At 36.5% G+C, this 22,135-nt stretch overlaps 2 protein-coding genes across 4 annotated transcripts in view; one reads left to right on the top strand and one right to left on the bottom strand.

The window, feature by feature from the left end:
- The window catches only part of LOC128996294 (cytosolic carboxypeptidase 1-like), a 161,227-nt gene that overhangs the window by 56,920 nt on the left and 82,172 nt on the right, over positions 1 to 22,135 (bottom strand). For both annotated transcript variants that reach the window (XM_054421520.1, XM_054421519.1), the window contains exons 18-20: positions 21,947 to 22,119; positions 21,023 to 21,163; positions 20,011 to 20,189 (exon numbers count right to left, since the gene is read on the bottom strand). In XM_054421520.1, coding sequence (XP_054277495.1) covers positions 20,011 to 20,189; positions 21,023 to 21,163; positions 21,947 to 22,119 — 493 coding nt within the window. The remainder of the gene's footprint in view (positions 1 to 20,010; positions 20,190 to 21,022; positions 21,164 to 21,946; positions 22,120 to 22,135) is intronic.
- On the top strand, positions 1,428 to 18,541 carry LOC128996295 (uncharacterized). 2 transcript variants are annotated; one of them, XM_054421521.1, is made up of 5 exons: positions 1,428 to 1,533; positions 8,430 to 8,612; positions 15,108 to 15,276; positions 16,189 to 16,344; positions 18,072 to 18,541. In XM_054421521.1, exons 1-5 carry the CDS (start codon positions 1,461 to 1,463, stop codon positions 18,421 to 18,423), a joined length of 933 nt encoding a protein of 310 aa, XP_054277496.1. In that variant the 5' UTR covers positions 1,428 to 1,460; the 3' UTR covers positions 18,424 to 18,541. The 2 variants fall into 2 exon arrangements, with proteins under 2 accessions (XP_054277496.1, XP_054277497.1); XM_054421522.1 differs by having other exon boundaries at positions 16,189 to 16,351; positions 18,072 to 18,181.

Below are 22,135 nucleotides of genomic sequence, written 5' to 3' on the forward strand. Positions count from 1 at the left end.
GATTCTCACAAACTGATAATGAGGCTAACCATCGCGTCGTGTTCTGGAGACTTCAACGACCTGAGGAACTGAAGCATCACACGTGTCAAGTTCATACTTCTTTGATCACGCAATTTCAATGTCTCCTTATAAGAGATATTTTTTTTTCAAACGTAGATTTCCTCAAAAATGTATACGGAAGACTTTAGATCCTTGTGCCCAAGACAATACGTTTCGTAGTGAGTATTGTGCTCGCCTAACAATCAAAAGGTCGCCGGTTCGATCTTGAGCAAAATCATTAGCTTTTTAGTTTTTAAAAAGTGGCCCAGCAGTTGAGTTTTAAAAAATTGTTCTGACTTAAGAACCAGCTGATCTCCGAAACAAAGCTGTCCATTGAACACAAATCCTTCAATTATCTTCACCACATAGTAGTGTGGCGGCATTGTATGAACCTTATCTTGTCTAAACGTAACAACAAAACGATAAATTAATGTACAATTGCTTGTGTGACTACCGAAGAGTAGGTGCATACAGTAAAACATCATACAGAGAAAACATCAGTGCATTAAAATGAAACTAGCATCAAGGTAAGCTTTTACGATTTAGGATGTAAAGTTCACTTTCAGTATTCAAATTTGTTTTTATATTTAGGAGGACCGTAAACAGTTTGGTTGCCCACAGGATTGTTATCTTTACTGGAAAATTTGAAGGAATATTTGGAGGATATGGAAAATCAATATTAAATTCGAATGTTATATTGCATACTTGCGAATAGTTTCACATCCACAATGAACGTTTTGCAGTCAATACTACTACTTCAACAACTTATCTACGTTCTGAATAAAAACTACGTATATTTTAGGAGCTTTAACACGTCCAGATTTGCGATTTTTTATTCAATCACCTATTAAAGACAATACGTATATTCTATTTATCGCTGCTCTCAGATGCTTCTCTTCTTAATACCTATCTACATTTTTTGTAGACGATTCAGTTGAAAAAATCATCTGGTGTCATTTGCGTCGATTTAAGAGTCTAATTCTCTAATTAAATATATTGCCATTGTCCCATATGTGTGTTTAACCCTGAAAACACACACCTCGGGATACAAGATTTAAAATAAATAACCAAACTCAAACACGTTGTTTCAGCAAACCCAAAAGATATCTCAATGGAACAGTGTATATCAATAAAAGTCCACGAGCTTACACGAAAACTAAACAATCTCAAGACGTTGCTTCAATGATATCCTGAAAAGACATTTTTTTTCAGTGATGATCCCTTATAACCTGTACATCCACCACCAACTGGACATTTTTTCAGCCACTAAGTCGTGTGTCGTGTGCGTGGTGCGTGTGAGGAGTCAGTCTGCGTGACTAATGGAGTGTTTTGCCGGTGGAAGGGGGGACAAAAGCCGAGGAGGAGGTCTGGAAAGGTACACTCCACACTCTACACTCCACAGTCCACAGTCCTACCGGGAGATGGCATCAACGTGTACCTCGGTCTTCGCCCTCGGCGTGCTCGCCACCGCCCTCCTCGCCGCCACGGTCTACGGTGAGTACAGCCAGTTTATTGATTTTGGTGTAATTATCAAATTTTAAGAGTTCAGAAAAGTTATAGTGAAATATGTCGAAAATTTAAAACACTGAGCCCAGGAAACGGGTGTATTTTTTTCATAATTGGGTTAAGAACGAAATAGGCTGAAAATTCTCCCAACACTTTTGAATGCGTCCATATTGTTACTCGTTAAAAGTGACGAACTCTGTGAAAAGTATGGATACAAATTGATGAGTATTAGGGTAGCCACAAATTGCATGATAGTTAATTAATTTGGATTCGAGGTTTACAGAAATTTAACTAACTGAAATGGATTAAATCGTTTTAAAATGTCTAACTCGTTCAACACAAAACTACAACGATAGCATCGACATTTTGCGAACTTGAGTTGAGAAAGTAGTTAGGCCTAGTCGAAAATCCTCCCCTCACTTTTGAATATCTATTTATGAATTAACGTGACGAGTTTTCTTAAAAGTATAAATACAATTTGATTAATTGACTTCCATATTAAACTGAAGAAACGTACATAAATTTGGTCTTATCATTTATTTATTTGTGTTTGGGGTTTACAGAAATTGGAAAACTGGGATAGATGAAATTGGTTGAAACTTTCCAACTAACTCTGACACAAAACATAGGACTCGCTGGTTGAGTAACAAAGACTTTTATTTTCCAAAATTGCACTATGAACGAAATTGGTCGGAAATTATCACAACCCTTAAAATGTGTTCATAGTTATTACCGCTATTACTTATTTAATTAACACAAGAATAATTACGGATAACAATTTTTTTTTAATTTTCCAAACTGCGTGAAGAACGATATGGGTCGAAAATACTCTCATCACGTTTTAACGTTTTTTAATGTCATCTATATATTAATAACTTAATAATATTTGGAGTTTGAATACAATTTCATGAAGAAAATTCCATACTTAACACTATAGACGTAAGATTTCTAATAATGAACAGTTTACTTTTAGAGTATAAGAGTTTTTAGAATAGGAATTCATGAAATTTGTAAAAGAATGTCTAATTAGTTCAAACAAAAACAAAGGGCGCATTTTCAAAATTGTATTTAGAAACGAACCCATTTTAACTGCTCATTACTCATCATTTGATTAGAAGACTTACATATTTAATTGAAGCCATACATAAATTATCTAAAAACTTATTAATTTGTGTTCGGATTAAAACATGACAACTAACTTTGAATGTGCAACAGAAAAAGCGAGACCTGTTTAACCTCTTTCCACGATAAATTTACCAGGCTAACAAGTCAATTCAAAATGCTCAAAACCAATCTTCTGTACAAGAACCAGTTAATCGCCACACAATCGACCTACTGTCGTCGCAATGGAGTAGACCGTCGCATAATAGCCGTGTTAGCCACAGTTACACCAGGTATTTACATAAAGCCGCGGCGCCGTCTCATACAGCTACATGGTGTCGTTACACGCCTGCTTACTAGCTACAATTGCCTCTTACGTCATCACATGCCGTGCCAACTGCCGAAAGTGTTTTTTTTTTCTGTACGAGGAAAAGAGTGTAATTCATCACACTTGACTGTAGAAGAGAAATGAACATGTTAAACTGTATGAAGGAACCTGTCTACTGAGTCTATAACTACGACTAGTCCGAGTCATTGGATAGTCCCCATGGTCAGGAGACAGGTTCCACCATACAGACTATAGTGCAGAAAATACGGCACCAGGATGTGAGCCCACGACACCCTTCCCACTACCGTCTAGTCAAGATTTGTTATATAAATTATAAGATTAAATAGCTAAAACATTAAAAAGAAACAAGGGTTTCAATCAGTTTTTCTATTCGTTTGTCTAACTCAAAACTAACTAAATATTTTTACAAACTTATTCGATGAAAATCTTAGTTTTATTACATTGTTTCGCGCATGATACTGCATTTGATCTCATAGTGAATTATCCACATACAGGTCGACGCTAAGACGTTAAAAGTAGGTCAATTAATGTAATGAAAAATTTAAATTATTGTGTGGCTTTTTGTTCAGGGACCCCAGAAACAGTTATACTCGACCAAGAAACTGTTTGTTTCATGTTGTGTTTTTTATTATTTTTTACTTCCTAGGTCGACCGACATATTAAGATGGATCGTGGCATTATAACATAGCTAAAAGTCACTCGTGGTTGGCGGAATTTGAACCCAGGATCCTCCGGATTGAAGGGCCACATCTCACCCACAATATCAGACAAGCCCTTAACTAGGCCAAAATATTTATGTCAGAATGCGGAAGAAGACTAAACTAAAACGCATTTCGACAACACTTTCCCTACATGAATGATTCAAGTGGCTCCTAAAAAGCAGTATTTGTTTCGCAGGCCTATTCTCTGTATTCATGGTGTTTGCATTGCTCAACTTTTGGTTTCGCTTTCGTTAGAGAAGCAGTTGTTTAGCATAGCTTTGCAAGTGTTGACGAACAACAAGTGAAACTAGCCAAAACTATTAGATAATGTTCAACGTAAAAACAAACAAAAAATATTATTATGATTATGTAAAAGTATAAGCTAAAAATGTTTCGCAAAGTCCGCACTGGATGCCCACCATTTAGATTGACTGTTAACCTGACATTACATATTACAACATAATGCATAGAAGTGTAATTTGTAGATCATAATTGCAAGAGATTTTAATTAAAACAGTTGGGCTAGGAAATATGCTCTGTATAAATTATCTCATAATGGTAATAGACGGATGGTCTAATAATTATATCGTTTCACTTAGATACATGCCCTAGAGATCAAGGTTCAAAAATAAATTGCCTTCCGGTATCTGATAACGACGAAAGATGGGTTTTATTAAGACACGACGTAGGACCATAGGCCTAAATCAAGAAATCATAAGAACAAGACTTACAGAATCTGAATTAGGGTCATCACTTTAGTTCTGAGTTCTCATTACTCTAGGAGAAAAGATATTGTTGTAGAAACTCCAAAATCACAAGCTCATTCCAGAACCAAAATCCCGTCTTCACCCACAGATACCTGAACTAATTATGTTTGGAATACAATTCGCCTCAAGGTAAATAAACGTTGATTTCTTAGACACAAATTTTATAATTAAATCATACAAGATCGTCATCAGTTCTTAGTCTAGTCTCGTATCTTGGACGTACGACGAGGATGTAGACGTGGAAGGAAGCGGGAAGGAAGGAAGGAAAAGGAAGAAAGGGTCAACGGCAGGAGACGTGTCTGTCCTGTACCGTACTGTACTTTACCATCTACGGCACGTGCCGTCTAGACTACACTAGCAGCACAAGGCTGTGGCGAACCAACGGCAGATATAAACGATGGTTGCCAAACCGAAATCTGGAATAGTTTGTGTAAGCACTACTAGTAGGTGAAGCATCGGTAAACTGATTAGGAGAAGAACTAGGCGAAGCCGTTGGGTTGGTAAAACAACTTAGCATGCCCTAAATCAGCACTAAGTCAAGCATTATAATGCCTAGGTATATAATATATAGGTATAAGTATATAATATATATATACCTATATAATATATAATATATATACATATATATACATAGGTATAAGTATATATAGGTATATATATATATATATATAAAATATAGGTTCTAGGCGAAGCTCTGTCCAGACTAACAAAGGGGGATGGGGGAGGAGTCAGGGGACCCACCCCCAGAAAATTAGTGTAAATTAGACTTGTAAACCTGCGTTTAGAGATATATAAAAGAGATTTTCTAATTGTATAACATAAATGCTATTTGTAAAAAATTACGTTTTAAGGTTAAGGGGGGTTTCAACCCCAAATCCCCCTGGATACGTCACTGATACCCCTGGAATCTAAAGCGTTTTTAGATTACATGAGAAAGATGGGTTGTTATCTATATTGAGTGTTTCTCAACAATGTAAAACCACCCCCTTATGTTCGAGTTTTTTTGTAATCTTATTAGCTTTACTTCAGGATAGCCGATGACCAAATTCAGGTTTGTTGAAACAATAATGACGTTCTATACTATTTTTATGTCCCACCTTCACATCCTAGGACGCTAGTTCTAGCCCGGAACTGTTTTATTACTTCAGGCTAGTCTAGAGGTTGCGGCATTATCACATAGATAAAACCCATAGATGATTGGCGAATGTCGCTATTACTAATACACTCCTGGAATCAACCAAAGCGATTAAATTGAATAAGAAACACGGGTTATTATCTATATTGACTTTTTCTCAATGTTAAACTCCCGAGTTTTTTGTATTCTAATGTAGCTTTACTTCAAAGTAGCCGATCAAATTTATGTTTGTCGAAACAATGATTCCGCTCCATTAATAAATTACATACAAATCCACTGTACTCGATTGCGGAGATCCAATTGTTTACATTTTAGATTGTAGAGGAAACACCATAGACCAACGTATGTTTCATCTGGTAACTCTACACGGCGCATACCAGATGAGCGGCGCGACGCGGTAACTCGAGTAGAGGCCCAGAGGTGCGTGATGCGCCGATGCGCCCTCAAGTTCAAGGTGGCTGCGTAGTGCGTGCGCGAGTGTGTGTGCCTGGCGTACGGCCGGCTCCGCTCGCGCTAACAAATCATTTAGTGCGCCAACTGAAGCGTGCAGGCGGGAACCGGCTATAACCCACCTGACTCTTGACTCTTGGGTTCTTCACTTTTGTTTTCTACGCAATCCACAGACTCAGGGTCAAAGGTCGTCGAACCGCCTTCGGAACATTCGGAAAGGAAATGCATTTGCAGTGATTGGCAACTGAGATTCTGGAGATTCTACCATACGGATACACAATACTAATATTATTTCTATAAAATCCCTTTGAAGTGAAGAGTGGAGTTTTTGAGAACCACATTTTTGACTTGGACTTTACGTTGACATACATTATCCTGGTGAAAGAAACAGCAGTTCATAGAATGTTGAAGAGCCTCACAAGACTCATCCTCATTAATTTATTATTCATCCCCATCTTATTTTGGTAATTGCACTTGGTTACGGAAAAAATTAAAAAAAACCTATTGTAGTTTGCTTGTTTATTAAGGATGCATGTTGAACAAATTTGACAAATTTATTAATTTCTTTCCATAAGTTACCTACTATTAACATTAAGAAAAAAACATTTTTATCGTCCCCGTGGCACATTAGAAAACCTAGGTACTGGTTAAATCTAATGTTGATGAAATGGGGGATAAATATGTCTTGTTTATGGAAATATTTTAGTAAAAATCCATTAAGACGAATTGAAATTCGCTTAGTCTGCAGGTTTAATGCGGCGGGGTATTCCCGCAGAAGAACTGCTTTACACATTACTTCAGACTACTCCTAGAGGGTCGTTGCATTATCACTTAGATAAAATCCATTGGTGATGGGTGGAATTTGAACTCGGGACCTTACTGACCTCGGGGACAGAAGTCTCGCGCTCTAGCACTAGACCAGCAGACCGTAGGAATGGAACGTCTACCATAGCCAAACATTTGAAGCATCCGGAGAACCATATTTTACACTAGTTTTTGAAGCAGTCTACCACCGAGTCAAATTACTACTAGCTCTACCAAGCATATGGTGTAGGTGTGAATGGATGGTTTACAAGCTCCATTGAGATTATCTCTTCCTGCACACTTGTTTGTTCACACTGGAGATAATGTCCTTTGTCCCCTCCCTGAACAACCTAGCATTGTAACACAGACAGGAACCAGGTCGTAACAACCGTCTACAAAACTCTGATATAGTATGAAACTACATTTAAAATTGTGTTCGGCTTCAAACAAACTTTGAAATATATACCCGATCCCTCTAAAAAGTAGACTAGTAACTTTTGGGGTGCCCCAGGAGTCAATCCTGGGACCATTTTTATTTTATATTTACCATAAAAATACAATAAAATACTTTAATCATTTAGATGTATCTATTCTCAAACTATAAACTTTTTCAAGTGGGTTACAATGGTAACTTATTTCAAAAGGTTGGGGAACATATATTCATTATTTAACACGTAGAAGTAAAAAAATTGTCAGATAGATATTTGATAATAAAATTTTGTCAACCTTTTAATTATGTTTACCAATGATTTTCACAATTTATTTGTTAACCTATGGGCCAGGTTATAACTGCAGCAAAAACCCAATTACAAAACTAATTTTCCACAAACAAACAAAAACTAAACACCAATGTAACTACTATACCTTAAATGAATGTTATTTGTAGGGTGGAAAGCTAACTGACTGAAAATATTCAACGTATAGGTACAACAAACATCAGGATATGTGCCATCTCATTCTCATAAATTACTTAAATCTTTTACATTTACAAGGGACATATAAAAAAATCAAATATAAACCACAAATATTAACTGATTTGCGGCCGAATTGAGTATCTACTGTAGCGAGCATAAAAAGAAAAGAAAAGTAGAAAGGCTTGCTAATGAATCGTAATGAGCGAGGCATTGAACTCATCTTCAAGCGGTGTAGTGAGCGAGCAGGATGAGTCTACTGGAACTAACGATACCTTGGCATCTCTTCTCCACATTCAAATTGGTTTAATTATACCCAAACAAAGGCATGTAAAGTGACCAATTATGTGGCAATCAAATACAGCTATAATTCGTCAAAGTATAATGTAGGTATTTATACTCTCCCCTTTTTTCCACAACTGACGTAAAATTCACTGACTTTTACAATTTTTACGAGGGCCTCTGAAGCATGGGTTTTTTCTTTCACACGTTCCCAGGACCAGCTCTGCCTCAGGCAAGTTAGTTGTAGTATTTAACCTAAACACCAAGCTACTGTGTTCGATTGAGCAAGTATTTGCTTAGTGTACTAGAGCAAAATGTTCTTTAATTTTTCAACCTTCATCTTCAGTTAGGAAAATCAAAATAATCACTAATCTTTCTTTACAGGACAGAGGATAACCACGATACAGCTGGACGGCACGCAGTACTTCATCAGCCGTATGAACCCGTACTCTCCTGAACTCAACTACTTCCTGGCGTACCAGTACTGCCGGTCCATCGGCCTGCAGTTGGCCAGCTTCGAGACTAAAGAGAAGGCAGACGCGATCATGCAATACCTGATAAACGCAGGTCAGTGATGAATGTTTGTTGCGGCAATAGACATAATAGACCTAGTGTTGTGGATATTGAGGTAGACATTGCATCTAAGTGAATTGTGGAGCTATTTTTTACTCATACCATAGAGAAGTAAGGAACAGAGGATACACTCCATGGTACACTTAAGTAGTGTCTAGCTTTGCTTGTGTCTAGGACAAAGTCCATCAGCGCTCCCTCACCACCATGTACTACAATGCTCACAGTGGAGGAAGACCCTGTGCCCTGTATGACAGACGTACACAATGCTCGCCGTTTAGACTCTTCCTTACTCGTCACAAGTATATTTCCGGCACAACATACCGAAGCTGAAAGCGCACGGTTGTCCTATAAGTACCTTACTTTCCTGTGTTCATACAGATTATTTAAATGAGCTTTTCAAATCGTCTTAATTATTTTCTTGGATTTTTTATATAGTTGTTAGTTTTGCTACCGATTGAACTGTGGACGCTGCTGAGAGTATTTGAACCCAAATATGACCGGAGGGTGAGTGTGTATTGAAGTGAGATATTTCGTGTTGCTAATTGTTACTAAGACCAGATGTTTCTTCAGCCAGAATCATTTAATTAATTCCAGCAGGGTTTACTGTAGTTTCGAACCAAAAGCTATTGACATTTTTTCCGGATCACACTTGAGACCTACTGATTACCCACCAACTACCCAGACAGCCAGCTAAACCCAACTAAATACAGAACTATAATATTTTATGGACACCTCAGTTTAACACTTTCTATTTGTATTATTGTTCAAATTGGTGGAAAAACCAATAGGATTTTACACTAGCATATCCTTTTGATTAGATTTGATTTGACAGTATCATTACCTAACTAAAAGGTTAAGGTTAGTATTTTGGTATCATATGATACTAACTGTTAGTTTGAACACCAACCAAACTATTATCAAAAGGTTCAACAAGACTAAATAAACAAGTTGATAGTGGTTTAACAAGTAGTTTTGGGTTTGTAAGAATGGTAATGGTGGTTAACAAAACATTTCTGCAAGACACTTAAAGTTGTTTTAGACTTCACAAAGCTAAATGATACAAAGTTTATTGCAATCATGTTTACTCTAATCAGTATTAACAATAATATTTTACACATGTCAACATTATATATTTACAAAACCTACTGACACTAATAACAAATATACATTGTGTGTACGAATAGTAGTACAAAAGCACTTAAAGAAAACATACTGTTTGTTATCATTGAAGTCATTATGATTAGGTATAGCATGTCAACAATAATAACAGATCTATACAATATTAATAAGTTATAATACAATATCAATAAAAACCTCTTACGTTATATACATGCTAGGTATTCAATGTTCAAATATTTATCGAATCTAACACACATAGCACTAATGAATACATTTTTAGTTTACTAGTCTTCCGAACAAGTTCTTGTCAACTTTATTCAGAAATCTGCAGCGTAAAATTCACAAGAGTTACACAAGACCAGTGAATAACACAGCTGTTCATCTCGGCCGACCACAGTCTCCAACGAAGACGAGAGAAGCTTGGATATCTGTGGGAAAACATCGCTGTTCAAGTGACTAAGTAGAACGTTCAATATCTCAGAATGTATTTCTTGGTGCTCATCGGTGAGATCGAACCTAACATCCCCTGGAGTCAAGGACAACCTGTCAACCTTTCCGTCACAAACACACACCAACGGACGTGAATTGTTCTGTCTTACCCTCAACGTGATCCAAACATCGACCTCGCTTGAGTTCACCCTTCCTGTTACACTTCCAGATTCTTTTAACTCGCCTGTGACATTGTATCGGTCGTACTCGATGGTTAACGGGTTCAACAACAACTTTGCCACCAATTGTATACTGTCTACTTCGTTGTTGTAAATATAAGCATTTCCCAATCTCCGCATATCAGTTAGGTCCCGTACAACACCTTCGCTCGTTTTGAACACCACTGGGACACTTTTTTGGGGCGTTTGGTGCAAGAAGTATTTGTAAACACTGTTGACTGTGAGTGGGTTTGTGTTTTCAACAGTGAATCTTTTGATGGATTCCAACGTTCGGTCTACAAACTCATTCAGATCGGGTGTGTTCGGTACCAGTCTGACTGCATGGGCGGATTCACGGAAAGGAACTAACTGCAAGGGAACTCCTGTCTCAACGATTTTCAAAAGAACTATAATGTTGATCAACCTAATCATTTGACACGATAAATTAGTATTGTGACTCATATTGATTATTACAAAAGTAAGAAACAAATTAAAGCTTAAATTAACTTAGCAAACAAATCTTGAAAAGTGTTTCAATTGAGTAGTAATTTTTTTGTATTGGAACATTTAAGTGAATATTCACATATTGAAATACTTAAAGAGACTTTATCAAATGTAATGATACTTAATTATACTTAAAATCGTGAATATTATGAAACTTATGACTAGCTAGACAATATTTCGTATAGCATAAAATAAACCAAAAAACCAATTTTTTTTTAATTCTTGTCAACTAAACAAATCGTATTTGATAAAATACCAATAAATAACAGATTCACAAACCCACTGTTCATTACAATCAACACTTGGTTCCTGTTCTAACCACATAATGTTTATAAAACTATTTGAGTGATGACTTAACTATTTTGTGCACTTCACATAGTAGAATTATTTGTTATCTCTTCGAAACAAATGAGCACAACACAAAAGGAGATTGATAAACCCAGACATTGTGAGTAGAAACTAAAACTTTGATTGAACAAATACTCCTAGCTAGCTGAAACATATCACTAGAATCACATTAGAGATTGATATCACTCTTGATAGCTCATAGTCTACTGGGGACTCACTAGTTCTGGGTATTGATATTTACTGATTTAATTGCTGCTTGGCAGCTGGAATTGTTATGAAAGGAAAAGCTATTGAAAAACATTGTGAGTAAACTACTATTGTATAGCTACCTAGGTCAATGATATGTTTGCTAAACTACATTTTACACGTTGTAATTCATTTTACAAAGAACAATAGTGATAGAATAGCATTACCTAACATTTGTGAAGTGTAAAATTAAATACACTATTGATAGCTTTTTTTCATGACTTTAATTTTAAATTTGTATATTCAATTTTTTTATTGGCTGAAGTTTTTTAGGGTGTAAAATTTTACTAATAAAACTATATTGAGAATTAATGCAGTATTAGTCTAAACACACTGTGCTTAAAACGTAAAAAGTTCAAATTTTAGTTCCGTACAGAGAAAATAAAATTTTTTGTAAAAACTTATTGAAAAAAATAAATGTAAGTTTTCTTAAACTTACTTAAACCTGCTTTTCTCAAAATTTAGTAACTGTCACGATTTACCCTTATTTTCAGAGTCAATTGGAACAAAAAAAAAATGTTTTGGATCTTTCTCTCTGCATCTTTTACCGCTGCACTATCGAGCCCATTGCCGCTAACCTACACCGAAGAGATTAACGACATAACCGACCTGATTTTGGAACGAACCAAGCAAATCGTCTCAAGTCACCACGATGAAGTCATCCCGATTCCCGACCTGGACATAACCTTCAAACAGGGTGTGTCTCGACCGGGAGGAATGATAGAGGCGAAAAACGGAGGATTCCGTGGACTCGACACTTTGGAACGTGAAAGCGACGCTTTTCTCATCCGCACTTCTGATGACGGCCTGAAGTTAGTTGCATTAATGAAGATGAACACAATGTCCTACTTTTACAACGACTACAGCATCGCCATGAATGAAACTGTGCAGTCCGGCAGTTTGAATGTGGTCATTAAAGAAAACCTGATTAAAATGGACTTACACCTGACGATGGGCGAGGATTGTACCTTCGAACTGTCTGATCTCAACATTAAAATTGCCAACAACTACACGGTTCAGATGTCGCTGATGGATATGCGGGAGATGTTTTACCAAGATTTAGTCAACTGGGCGTGTGAGAATTATCTGACGGTAATCGCAGACTCTGTGAGGCAAGCTCTATATGAGAACATCAACCAAGCTCTCCATGACTTGGAGATCTGTCACTTCATCGTGTCGCCCAATGGCTTGGCTGATCTACTGCCTAAGAAGCGGTTAGATCTGCCTTACTTTACGTTTTCAATGAACTGACAAGATCCAAAACTGTACGAAGCACAGTGAGTTGATCAGCTTCCAAACTATACCTCTGTTCTCATTCATCTGCTGCAATTTCCATAATTCAAGAATCTATAGAACTCTTTCTTTACATAAGAGATATTTTTACTTGGTGTAGTGGTAAAAGTTACCCTGGTATACTCTGTGAAAGTTATCACAACATTTCAATAATTGATGGCGTCACCATCAGTTTACGAGTACAAGTGTTTGTATTTCCAGTGTTATTTTATAAACAAGTTTTTTAAAAACATAAATAGTTAAATTCATACTTTTTTCCTTGGGTAAATCTATTTTTTTCTCAATTAACAGTGTCTTTTTTTTATAGATAACTTTTATAAAAATTTGTTCTGGTAATACTTTTTATTCACCTTTATGAGCAGCAGTTTCAGAAAACCTCTCTGAACATCTTTAAGATTGTTGAAGGTTGTTTAGGAGATGAGGTACATTTTTTTTAAGTTTGAGTTTGTCTTCCAAAATGGGATGAAAAAACTACATTAGGACAGCTCTCACATTGTGAAAACAAACACCACCAAAAAGATCAACAATTAAAAAAAAAATTGGCTACATTTTAAACTTCTACTGAGTACTGTGAGTTTGAAAAATTGCCATGTTTGAATAAAACTCAATCTATATTAGACTACAATAATACTTAGTTGCTTGGACAAAATTACACAGACAATCATATCCAGAACCAGATCCTAAAGATTTCAAACTCATTTTCAGGATTGAAAAATAAATATCTAAGCTCAACGAGAGGTCATTCAACTGAATGATATGAACTCCTAGCAGGGTTTCCCCGAGGACTTAATATTCTACCAGCCACATGAGGTTTCCGGTCTTGTTGGTGTTAAGTCTAAATAAAGTCATCAACAATAAAAACACCACCTAGTTTCAACAGTGAATGATAAAACGCATTGTAACGGAACAGTGTTTTAAATTAACATTGCAAATCATAACATGGTTTGGTTATTTTATGGTTAGTTTATTTATGACGAATACACACAACCTATTACATATTACTATTGTGTATCATAAGTTACAACTTCTTATGTTTTATGTGTCAGTTTATCAAAGAACTGAATAACAATCCTTACGATTTTATTAACTACTGTAAGTGTTTGCGCATCTTTTCTTCATGCAAAACTATGAAAGCGACTAAATAAAAATGAAAGGCGTATCACAGTAATAGGTGAATTGCCAATATCATATTTGAATTAAGGCTTCTTTGTCCCATAAAGTTCTAAAAGTGGGGCCAAGTGGAATAAAATATTGGTATGTCTGTATAGCAATAAAAATTAAACCACAGTGTGTACATTGGTTTGATTGCTTCTCGAATAACAATTGTTTTTGCCGCAGAATCAAAACAATAAAATAGGATATTAATTCAAACTAAGTGCTTTTATTCAATCAATTGATATCTTGGATTTTATAAATTGTTCAGTATTCAGTAATAAATGATCATAGAATGGCTGTTTCTTTACACCATGATCAAAAGGTTTCAACTTTTCATATTTTTCATCTAACAGCGGGGAGAGCTACAAGTTTAGGTACTTTAGTACCTAGCCTTATTTTTGGCGGATGTAACATTGGTCTACGTGTAAAATATTTTGGTTTTTTTCCTAGGTGGTTGCTTTTTTTGCAACAATATAAGGAGATCTATTTGAGTTTGTCACTCTATTATTAATATTATTGTGCATGACGCAAAAATTGCCTTCAACTTGTTCTTTCATTGTAACTAAAGAAAAGAATCAAAATGTACCCTTTCCCAATTTTCTTACCAGTACTTGTAATTGGTACTACTCAATTTAATCTGGTACTTACGGCTCAATATGTAAAAAAATGTTTAATTGATCTAAAGAAAGTATGCCTTTTTCAATTAGTTATGGTAAGATGGAATAATAATCAAAATATTATTCTGGTTAAAAATTTGTGTGACTGTCAATGGTAAAATCATTTTTCTCCCCGTGAAACTTCTCTGGATGTAAAGCTGAAGCCAAAAAAGTCTACTATTTTAGTATTTTCAAAAGTATTTGTAAAATAAAGGAACCAAAGGAATAAAATAAAAATACTATTTAAACTGTGCGAGGATTTTTAGTAACTTATTATTTATTTATTTAATTAGTTACCAATCAGTTTACACACCTAACCACATGAAAAATTCTTAACACATTAATCAGTTATCATAATTTTTGTTGACCTTATGTACAGACCACCTATTAAGCAAAAGCAACGTTAATTATTCTAATCCAACATGTATTACATAATTTAAAAACCATAATAAAAGAGCATTCAAAATTTTGGTTTTAAACCAAACCAACTACAAACAGATAAATAATGTAACCATTTTCAGGTTACAACAAGTACGACTTTTGGACGTCGGGTAACCGTTTAGGTACAGACATGATGATATGGATGTCCACGGGATTACCGTTCAACGCGACATTCGACTACATGAGACACTCAGAAGATGATGAATATGAGGTTCCGATGGCTCGACAACTCAGCGCCGTGGAGCCCAGGTAACGTACAATAATGTTTGAAATAAGAAATTGTGAAGAAAATTAGGCAGAAAAGCTTGCAAACCCCAATTTATTTCATAATCCCACAGCCTTCTATAGGGTTTCTAGGATGTGCACGTCAGTCAGTCATGTCATTGTCTCATGAGGAAATATATGTAGTTTCTGGATCTTAGAACACTCTTTTATGGATAATAAAGAGGCCCATCCTTTCAAATTTTAGGCAGATGATTATTGTGTGTAACATATTTTTTACTAAACCACCTAGATTATAAACAATTCATAAAAACCAAAAACTACCGATCATTTTAGTTTTAACCTGTCTCCCCAAACCTAAAAAAATATATATTTTTTACAAAACAATGCAGGGACTATGTTAAACAGCTTTAATTCTGATGGAAACTTTTATTTTGGATGTTGTGGTTAGGTCATGTTTTGACTAAATGCAACTTACCTGTGTTGGTTAAAACGAGCAAAAATTATTTAGGTCATGCGTTTTGTAGTTTGTTACAATGAAATCACACCAACGGCATGCGTTACAACAATGAGGAAGTGAGATTTCACTTGTGTCCACAAATCATAAACAACGCTGATAAAAAAGCACTCAAGAGCTTAGCGCAAATCCCTAAACAGACCCTATTTTTAACTCACACACACAATGATCAACTCTTTGTTTCATCATAGAGAATTAATAATATAATATTTCATAGAGCGTAATTTGTTTTCTGTAACGTTGTTTTTGTTTAAAAGGAATATAAAAAAAAACTATCTTAATTTTTATTTCTTACATTTTAACACTTAATTCTTTGCCTGCACTGTGTTCATTTATTTTATTTTGCACAAAACACTGGTAACTCATACAAATTATACTATGACTGCTTCCGATTCTATATATTTTTTCATTTCCGTTTTCAGAAAGGACAACGACACATCGGACGGCTGCGTACTGCTACGCTCGCCGGACATGTACTGGGACAAAGACGACTGTACCAAGATCAGGGACTTTATCTGCGAGCAAACGCGGTGTTACTACTACAACTACGGCTCGATCCCCGTCTCACCTGCTCAGGGGTAAGAGGTGAGCTTCTTAAGCTTCTCGCACGCTTCACCTAAACTAACCTAACCTAACCTTTGTTACACCCCGTAACTCTGCTAGCAATACAAAAGTTTGTAAAATATGTAAGATACTGAAATTTAAAGGATCAATCTTTGACTATTGGAGTGGTAGAAATTCCATCCAAATGTTGTAGATGAAGGTAGTTTTAGAATCTAGGACGTAGTTGAATTGAATCACCGGCAGAGTGGGTTGAGGTTAATTACTGATTCGTGTCAAAACTCTAAAACGCTTTTTTAGGAAAAGCTGTCAAAACCCCTAAATTTTTGCGGATATGCAATGGATTGAACTCGTCCTGCTTGCCTTAAAGTCCGTGACACTAACCACTGAGGAAAATAATACTAATACCCTTACTTTACTATCACCCACTGGATTAACTGCCTCTGACCAGACAAAAATAGGTCCATTTGTCCGCCATGAAATTTCAAACTGTTTTCTTCAATTGACCTTTACTAGGCATCTAATCTAGAGACTCTTAATAAAATTGACCCTGTGTAGGTCTACATTTCTAATCAAAACATTATAAATTCACAACAACACATGAAGAGCAGAAAAAAAAATATTTACAAAAAGAATAACTGAATAATAGCATTAGTTTACAATCTATACTGAGATACAATTATTTCATAAACATATGTCTTTATTTCTACTATAGTAGAACAGAATCACATAAATTGAATTTACGAGTCAATAATGGGTAGTGGTAATAAAAAAATCCTGGAAGTGTAAGAGAGCGAATTGCAGGACAAAACCTTAGGAAAGTAGCTATGTAAATAAGGTCAACGTGAAACTGGGTTGAGAGTTGTAACTGGTGTTGTATAAAACTAAACATTATGCATTTTAAACCACAATAATCACAGCTTATGTATATACATAAAAGTAGTTTTGGTAAAGTAGAATTTGAGTCGGTAATCAATAGTAGTACTGTAGCATCAATAGTTTAGGATGTTAAACAAAACATTTCAATTATTGTGTTCAAACTGTAGCTACCTTTTTACTAGAAGAGAACATAGTTGAATGAGCTATAGTCTGTTCACAAAATTTAGGCGGCTTAAGGGGAACAAATCTATCCCCTCCAAAACGTCAATCAGCTGCAACACATATAATAAGCAAAAAAAGTAGTGGGGGGAACTTTTACTTAAGCTGCCTAAATTTTGTGAACAGACTATAGCTTATAAAATGTACTGTTTGACATTGTATTGAAATTTAAAATAAGACCTGTATGAAAGTTAACAGTATTTATGGCAGCACCCTCTGTCAATGGTACAATCAAGCTATTTTCTTCTGGCTACAGTATTAAAAAACGTAGGATGAAATATTTACTCCGTAGTCTCTATGTTACCACAAGTAGTATGTATTCTTTACAATACAAGAATTAGGACTTATTACTGCCTAGCACCTAATTAGTCACTAAACGTGATTAGTTAAGTTGGTTCACATATCGATGATGAATCAATTTTTTCTGTAACATTCCGTGCCCATAAGTCGTCAACCTTTCAGCAATTTCAATTCCCCAAGTGATCGATTGACACACTGTGAGTAAGACTGTGTGTGTGTGTGAGTCTATGACTCAGAGGTTATTTAATAACCCATCAATAATGTTAGTAAGTGAAATCGCTGATTCAAATAATTTGAAAACCCATACAAATTAAAGTCACAACTAACACTCCAAATTTTTCCACAGGAACCGGATCAAAGTGACGTCACCAGCGGCTGTGAGCTCCACACCTTCCCCTCCACCCCCCACCACCAGTTCAACACCTTCCCCCACCTTCAATCCCACCAGTGCCGAGCCCAACGTAGACACCCAGGAGTCAGAGGATAATGGTGAGGTCGAGGTCGACAACGATAATGACAACGAACCAGCAGAGGCGACCCACAACAATGATATTGTCGAAGCGGACACAACGACTGAGCCAGTGCGATCACGGTCGTCCCAACATCGCGTCTCCCCCGACCCCGCCGACATCCCCTGGACGTGGGCTCGGAACATAATGCTAGAGAAACCAGTGTTGAAGAAGTCCGCTCAACTATGATCGGCGATTCCAGTGGCATTAGAGATAAAAGACTTTTATTTATGTGACTTCCTCGTAACTGATATTTAAGGCTAGAATTATTTATGTACAAAATGCAAAATCAAAATGATTTTTTACACATTTTGTTTGATTTGCCTGAGTTAAGATTTGTGGAACCAAGTGGTGATATTTGGTAGTGGTAAAGTTGATAGTTTTTATTAGCTAGAAACAGAAATTGAAACTAACATAAGAATATGAAAGAGTGAAGAGATTTGAAATAAAAAAAAACACTCTTATGTAAGGAAATTTAACACACATGTTTAGGTTTATTTTAAGTTAAAAAAACATGATTTATTTCACTGTTGCGTTTGTACACTTACTCACAAACTTCAAAAAGGCGAGGGCTAAATTTGTCAGGACATTTTCAATTGCAGAAAATAAATAAAAGAAACGTCTTATAACACTTAAAACATATATTTACGCTTATACTGTTACAAGACGGTAAATATACAAAAAAGATGGTAAGTGGTGATCGATTTCGATTGGACACTCCAATCATCGTCAGACCCAATAGGCGAATCATTCCGCCGAATCATTCGCCTATTGGGTCTGACACTTACCATCTTTTTTGTATATTTCCCGTCTTGTGAGTAGAAGTATAAGCGTAAATATATGTTTTAAGTGTTATAAGACGTTTCTTTTATTTACTTTATGTAAATTTAATAACACGTACAGTGCTGATCAAGAAGTTATTTTCAATTGCTATAAAGCACAAGTAATTTCAGAAAGTCTATACACTAAAGGTCAGTTAGAGACAAACAACACAACAAAACAGTATACAAACTGTCCCAGAGGAATGCCCATTGTCCATAGGCAACTAATTGGAAATGGTGTGCACAGCAAAAGAAGATGGGAGTTTAGTCTTGTAGGTTACACCAGAGCTGCACTGAAGCACACCTACTAAACTTAGAATTGGTAAGCAATTTTTTTGAGATTTGTTCCATCCTACCTTTTGGATAGCCGAAACTGTCTAGGCTCACACAGAAGTAAGGTACAGAGGAAACTCGATTAAGGGCACTTTCATCTTTATTATGTTGTGGAGAGCACTAGTACCACGCACAGGGGAGCACTGTGCAGAAATCCCTATCGTACAAGGGGCTGGGTATTCCTCCACTGTGAGTGTTGTACTACATGAGGGAGAGGGGCGGTGTTGAAATTATCCCTAGATACAAGCACTAGTGCAGGCACCACTTAAGTGTACTATTAGTACCTTACTTCTCTGTTCTAGGCTTCTAATAATCTACACTCTACTTGATACAAATTAAGTACACATTTCACATCTCCACATTCCATCCTCTTACATTAGAGACATAAAGATGAAACACAATCAACAACGCACACTATAGTCTGTTCACAAATTTTAGGCAGTTGAAGAAGAAGGTTTCCTCGGGTTTTATCTACTTTTTTTAGCTTAATGTATACATCAGCTGATCATCGGCTGTCGTTTCATAGTTAAGGTGAAGTGGAGGGGATGGAATCGCTTCCCCTCAAACCGCCTAAATTTTGTGAACGGAGTATAACAGAAGTATATAACAATGTTGGACTTACCATCCGTTGATGACACCTTCGGGGTTGAGCATGGGCACTACCTTGAACACATATTGGTCCCGAGCCCGGACCACGGGGAGGTAATCACTCAGTAGGTATTGCAGCACTCCCTCCATGATCCAAGAGGAGTTGCACTCTCCAGGGTGTACACGGGCAGTCAGGAATATCACCTCCCTGTCCTGACAGAGAAAACATTACATTCAGGGGAGCAAGGGGTGCTTAAGGTTGTGTCAATCAGGATGGCATGTAGGAAGGGTAGTCCGAGAACAAAAACAAAAAAATAGTAAATGTAGAGTCGGCAGCTCAACGGACAAAAAAAAGTAATACGATGCAATAAACATAGTCTTTATGATTAGAACTCGATTAATTATTTTTTTTACAAATTTAGTGATTGAACAGTACAATAAATTTTAAATCGAACACTTTTGAATGTTTAAGTCAGTGGCGTGGTTGTAAATTTTCCAGTGTGGAAACACTCTTTGGTAAACAGGAGTCGTCTAATTAATACATAGAATTTTTGTAAAAAGCAGAGTAATAACGCCGTTGTAACATGATCTTAATTGTCGCTCAACTATTTTAGCATCATAACCCAAACAAAGTGCCACACAAATTGTAGCCATCCAAGTTATATAGTCCAGTGTTCATACTCTAGATACTGTTCAATGAAATGGTGACCATACATAGTAGGTATTTTAAGCCAAGTATGAATGAAGATGAGTGTAGGATGAGTGGCGCGATCTAGTAGTCTTGTTAGTGACTAAGGCCGACATTCCTTAGACACAGCTGTTAATTAATAGCCCATACAGCTAATGGCAACTAAGGGACCTACAGTTTATAGTGGAATCCGAACCACATTTTTCCTTGGTATATACGAATTGGTCTAATTATCAGGATAGTACTGCGGATAGTCGTAGTACTCACTCGTGCGGACGTTAATCCACACCAGGGCGTATCGCATCCACAGTGCATGCCTATACTGCCAATAGTTCGGTAAAAGCAGTGCCTCCCTCACCTGTATCGGGTTACGGTAGGAAGACGGGGCCGTAATGGTAACGACAGGAGTCTCGTTGAAGTTGAGCGTCTGACACAGACTTTCCGCTCGCAAGTAGACAGACTCACGACACACCGTCTGGCTCCAACCCCACAGCTTGCTCTGCGGAAAATACAACTTTGGTGGCAAAACACACAAAGCACTGGCAAACCTAACAATCGGTATGCAGATTGTATTGGACCCACAATGGCAAGATGCAATGATTTGAAAGTGGATAGTTTTGCCTTTGACTACTGATAAATCTACACATTCCATTCCCATGATATAAATGTCACCTGTTTTTAAGTCAAAATGGACATACTTGAAGTAAGCCACGGACAGATTGCGGTGATGTACATTACTGATTTCTGTCAAACATTCGGACTTCATAACCAAACTCATAGGACAACTTATTGTATGCTTATTGTGACATCTTTAAACATTAACTATCTCAGTACGGTAACGTCAATTACGGTACAAAATACAATTTTAGACACTTGCACATTCTGTGACTAGCTCACAGAACTGTGTTCTTTTTTATTGCAAAAATTGACGACAGTAGGTCCATATTGATGGGATGTCTACTTTAGTGGAATCCAATAGTTAAAGGTTGTTGGGATGTCTACTTCAGTACCCAATAGTTTGCAATTGTTTTCAAAAAAATATACGAATATAAAATAAACAACATACAAACTACAAACCATACAGAAACACACATTAAAATTCAGATGATCCACAAGTCTAATAAATCCAAACAATTTGTGTGGTATACAACGTATTGATTATTCCACGGGGTTCCGTGAAAACAGGATATGATTTGATTTTACTATCTCCCTCCCGTTCTTCTTAAAGCATCCCTATTACTGGAACTCCCTCTAAACACTGAGACAAACGCACACAACTCACCAGTAGCTGGGAGTATGTGTAAGGGTAGTGATACGCCAGATAGCAGACGTCCATGTTGTAAGGGAACTTGACTGTGAACGTGAGCGAGAGATAGGTCCGTTTCTTGCCGCCGCAGGGGAATGCGTTGCGGAAGTAACAGATGTCCGAGCCAGTCCGCATCCAGCCACCTCGGCCTGACAAGAAATACAT

This window comes from Macrosteles quadrilineatus, unplaced genomic scaffold, assembly GCF_028750875.1.
Source record: "Macrosteles quadrilineatus isolate MER2022 unplaced genomic scaffold, UCM_ALF_1.0 Scaffold_6__1_contigs__length_79288215, whole genome shotgun sequence".
Classification (NCBI taxonomy): domain Eukaryota; kingdom Metazoa; phylum Arthropoda; class Insecta; order Hemiptera; family Cicadellidae; genus Macrosteles; species Macrosteles quadrilineatus.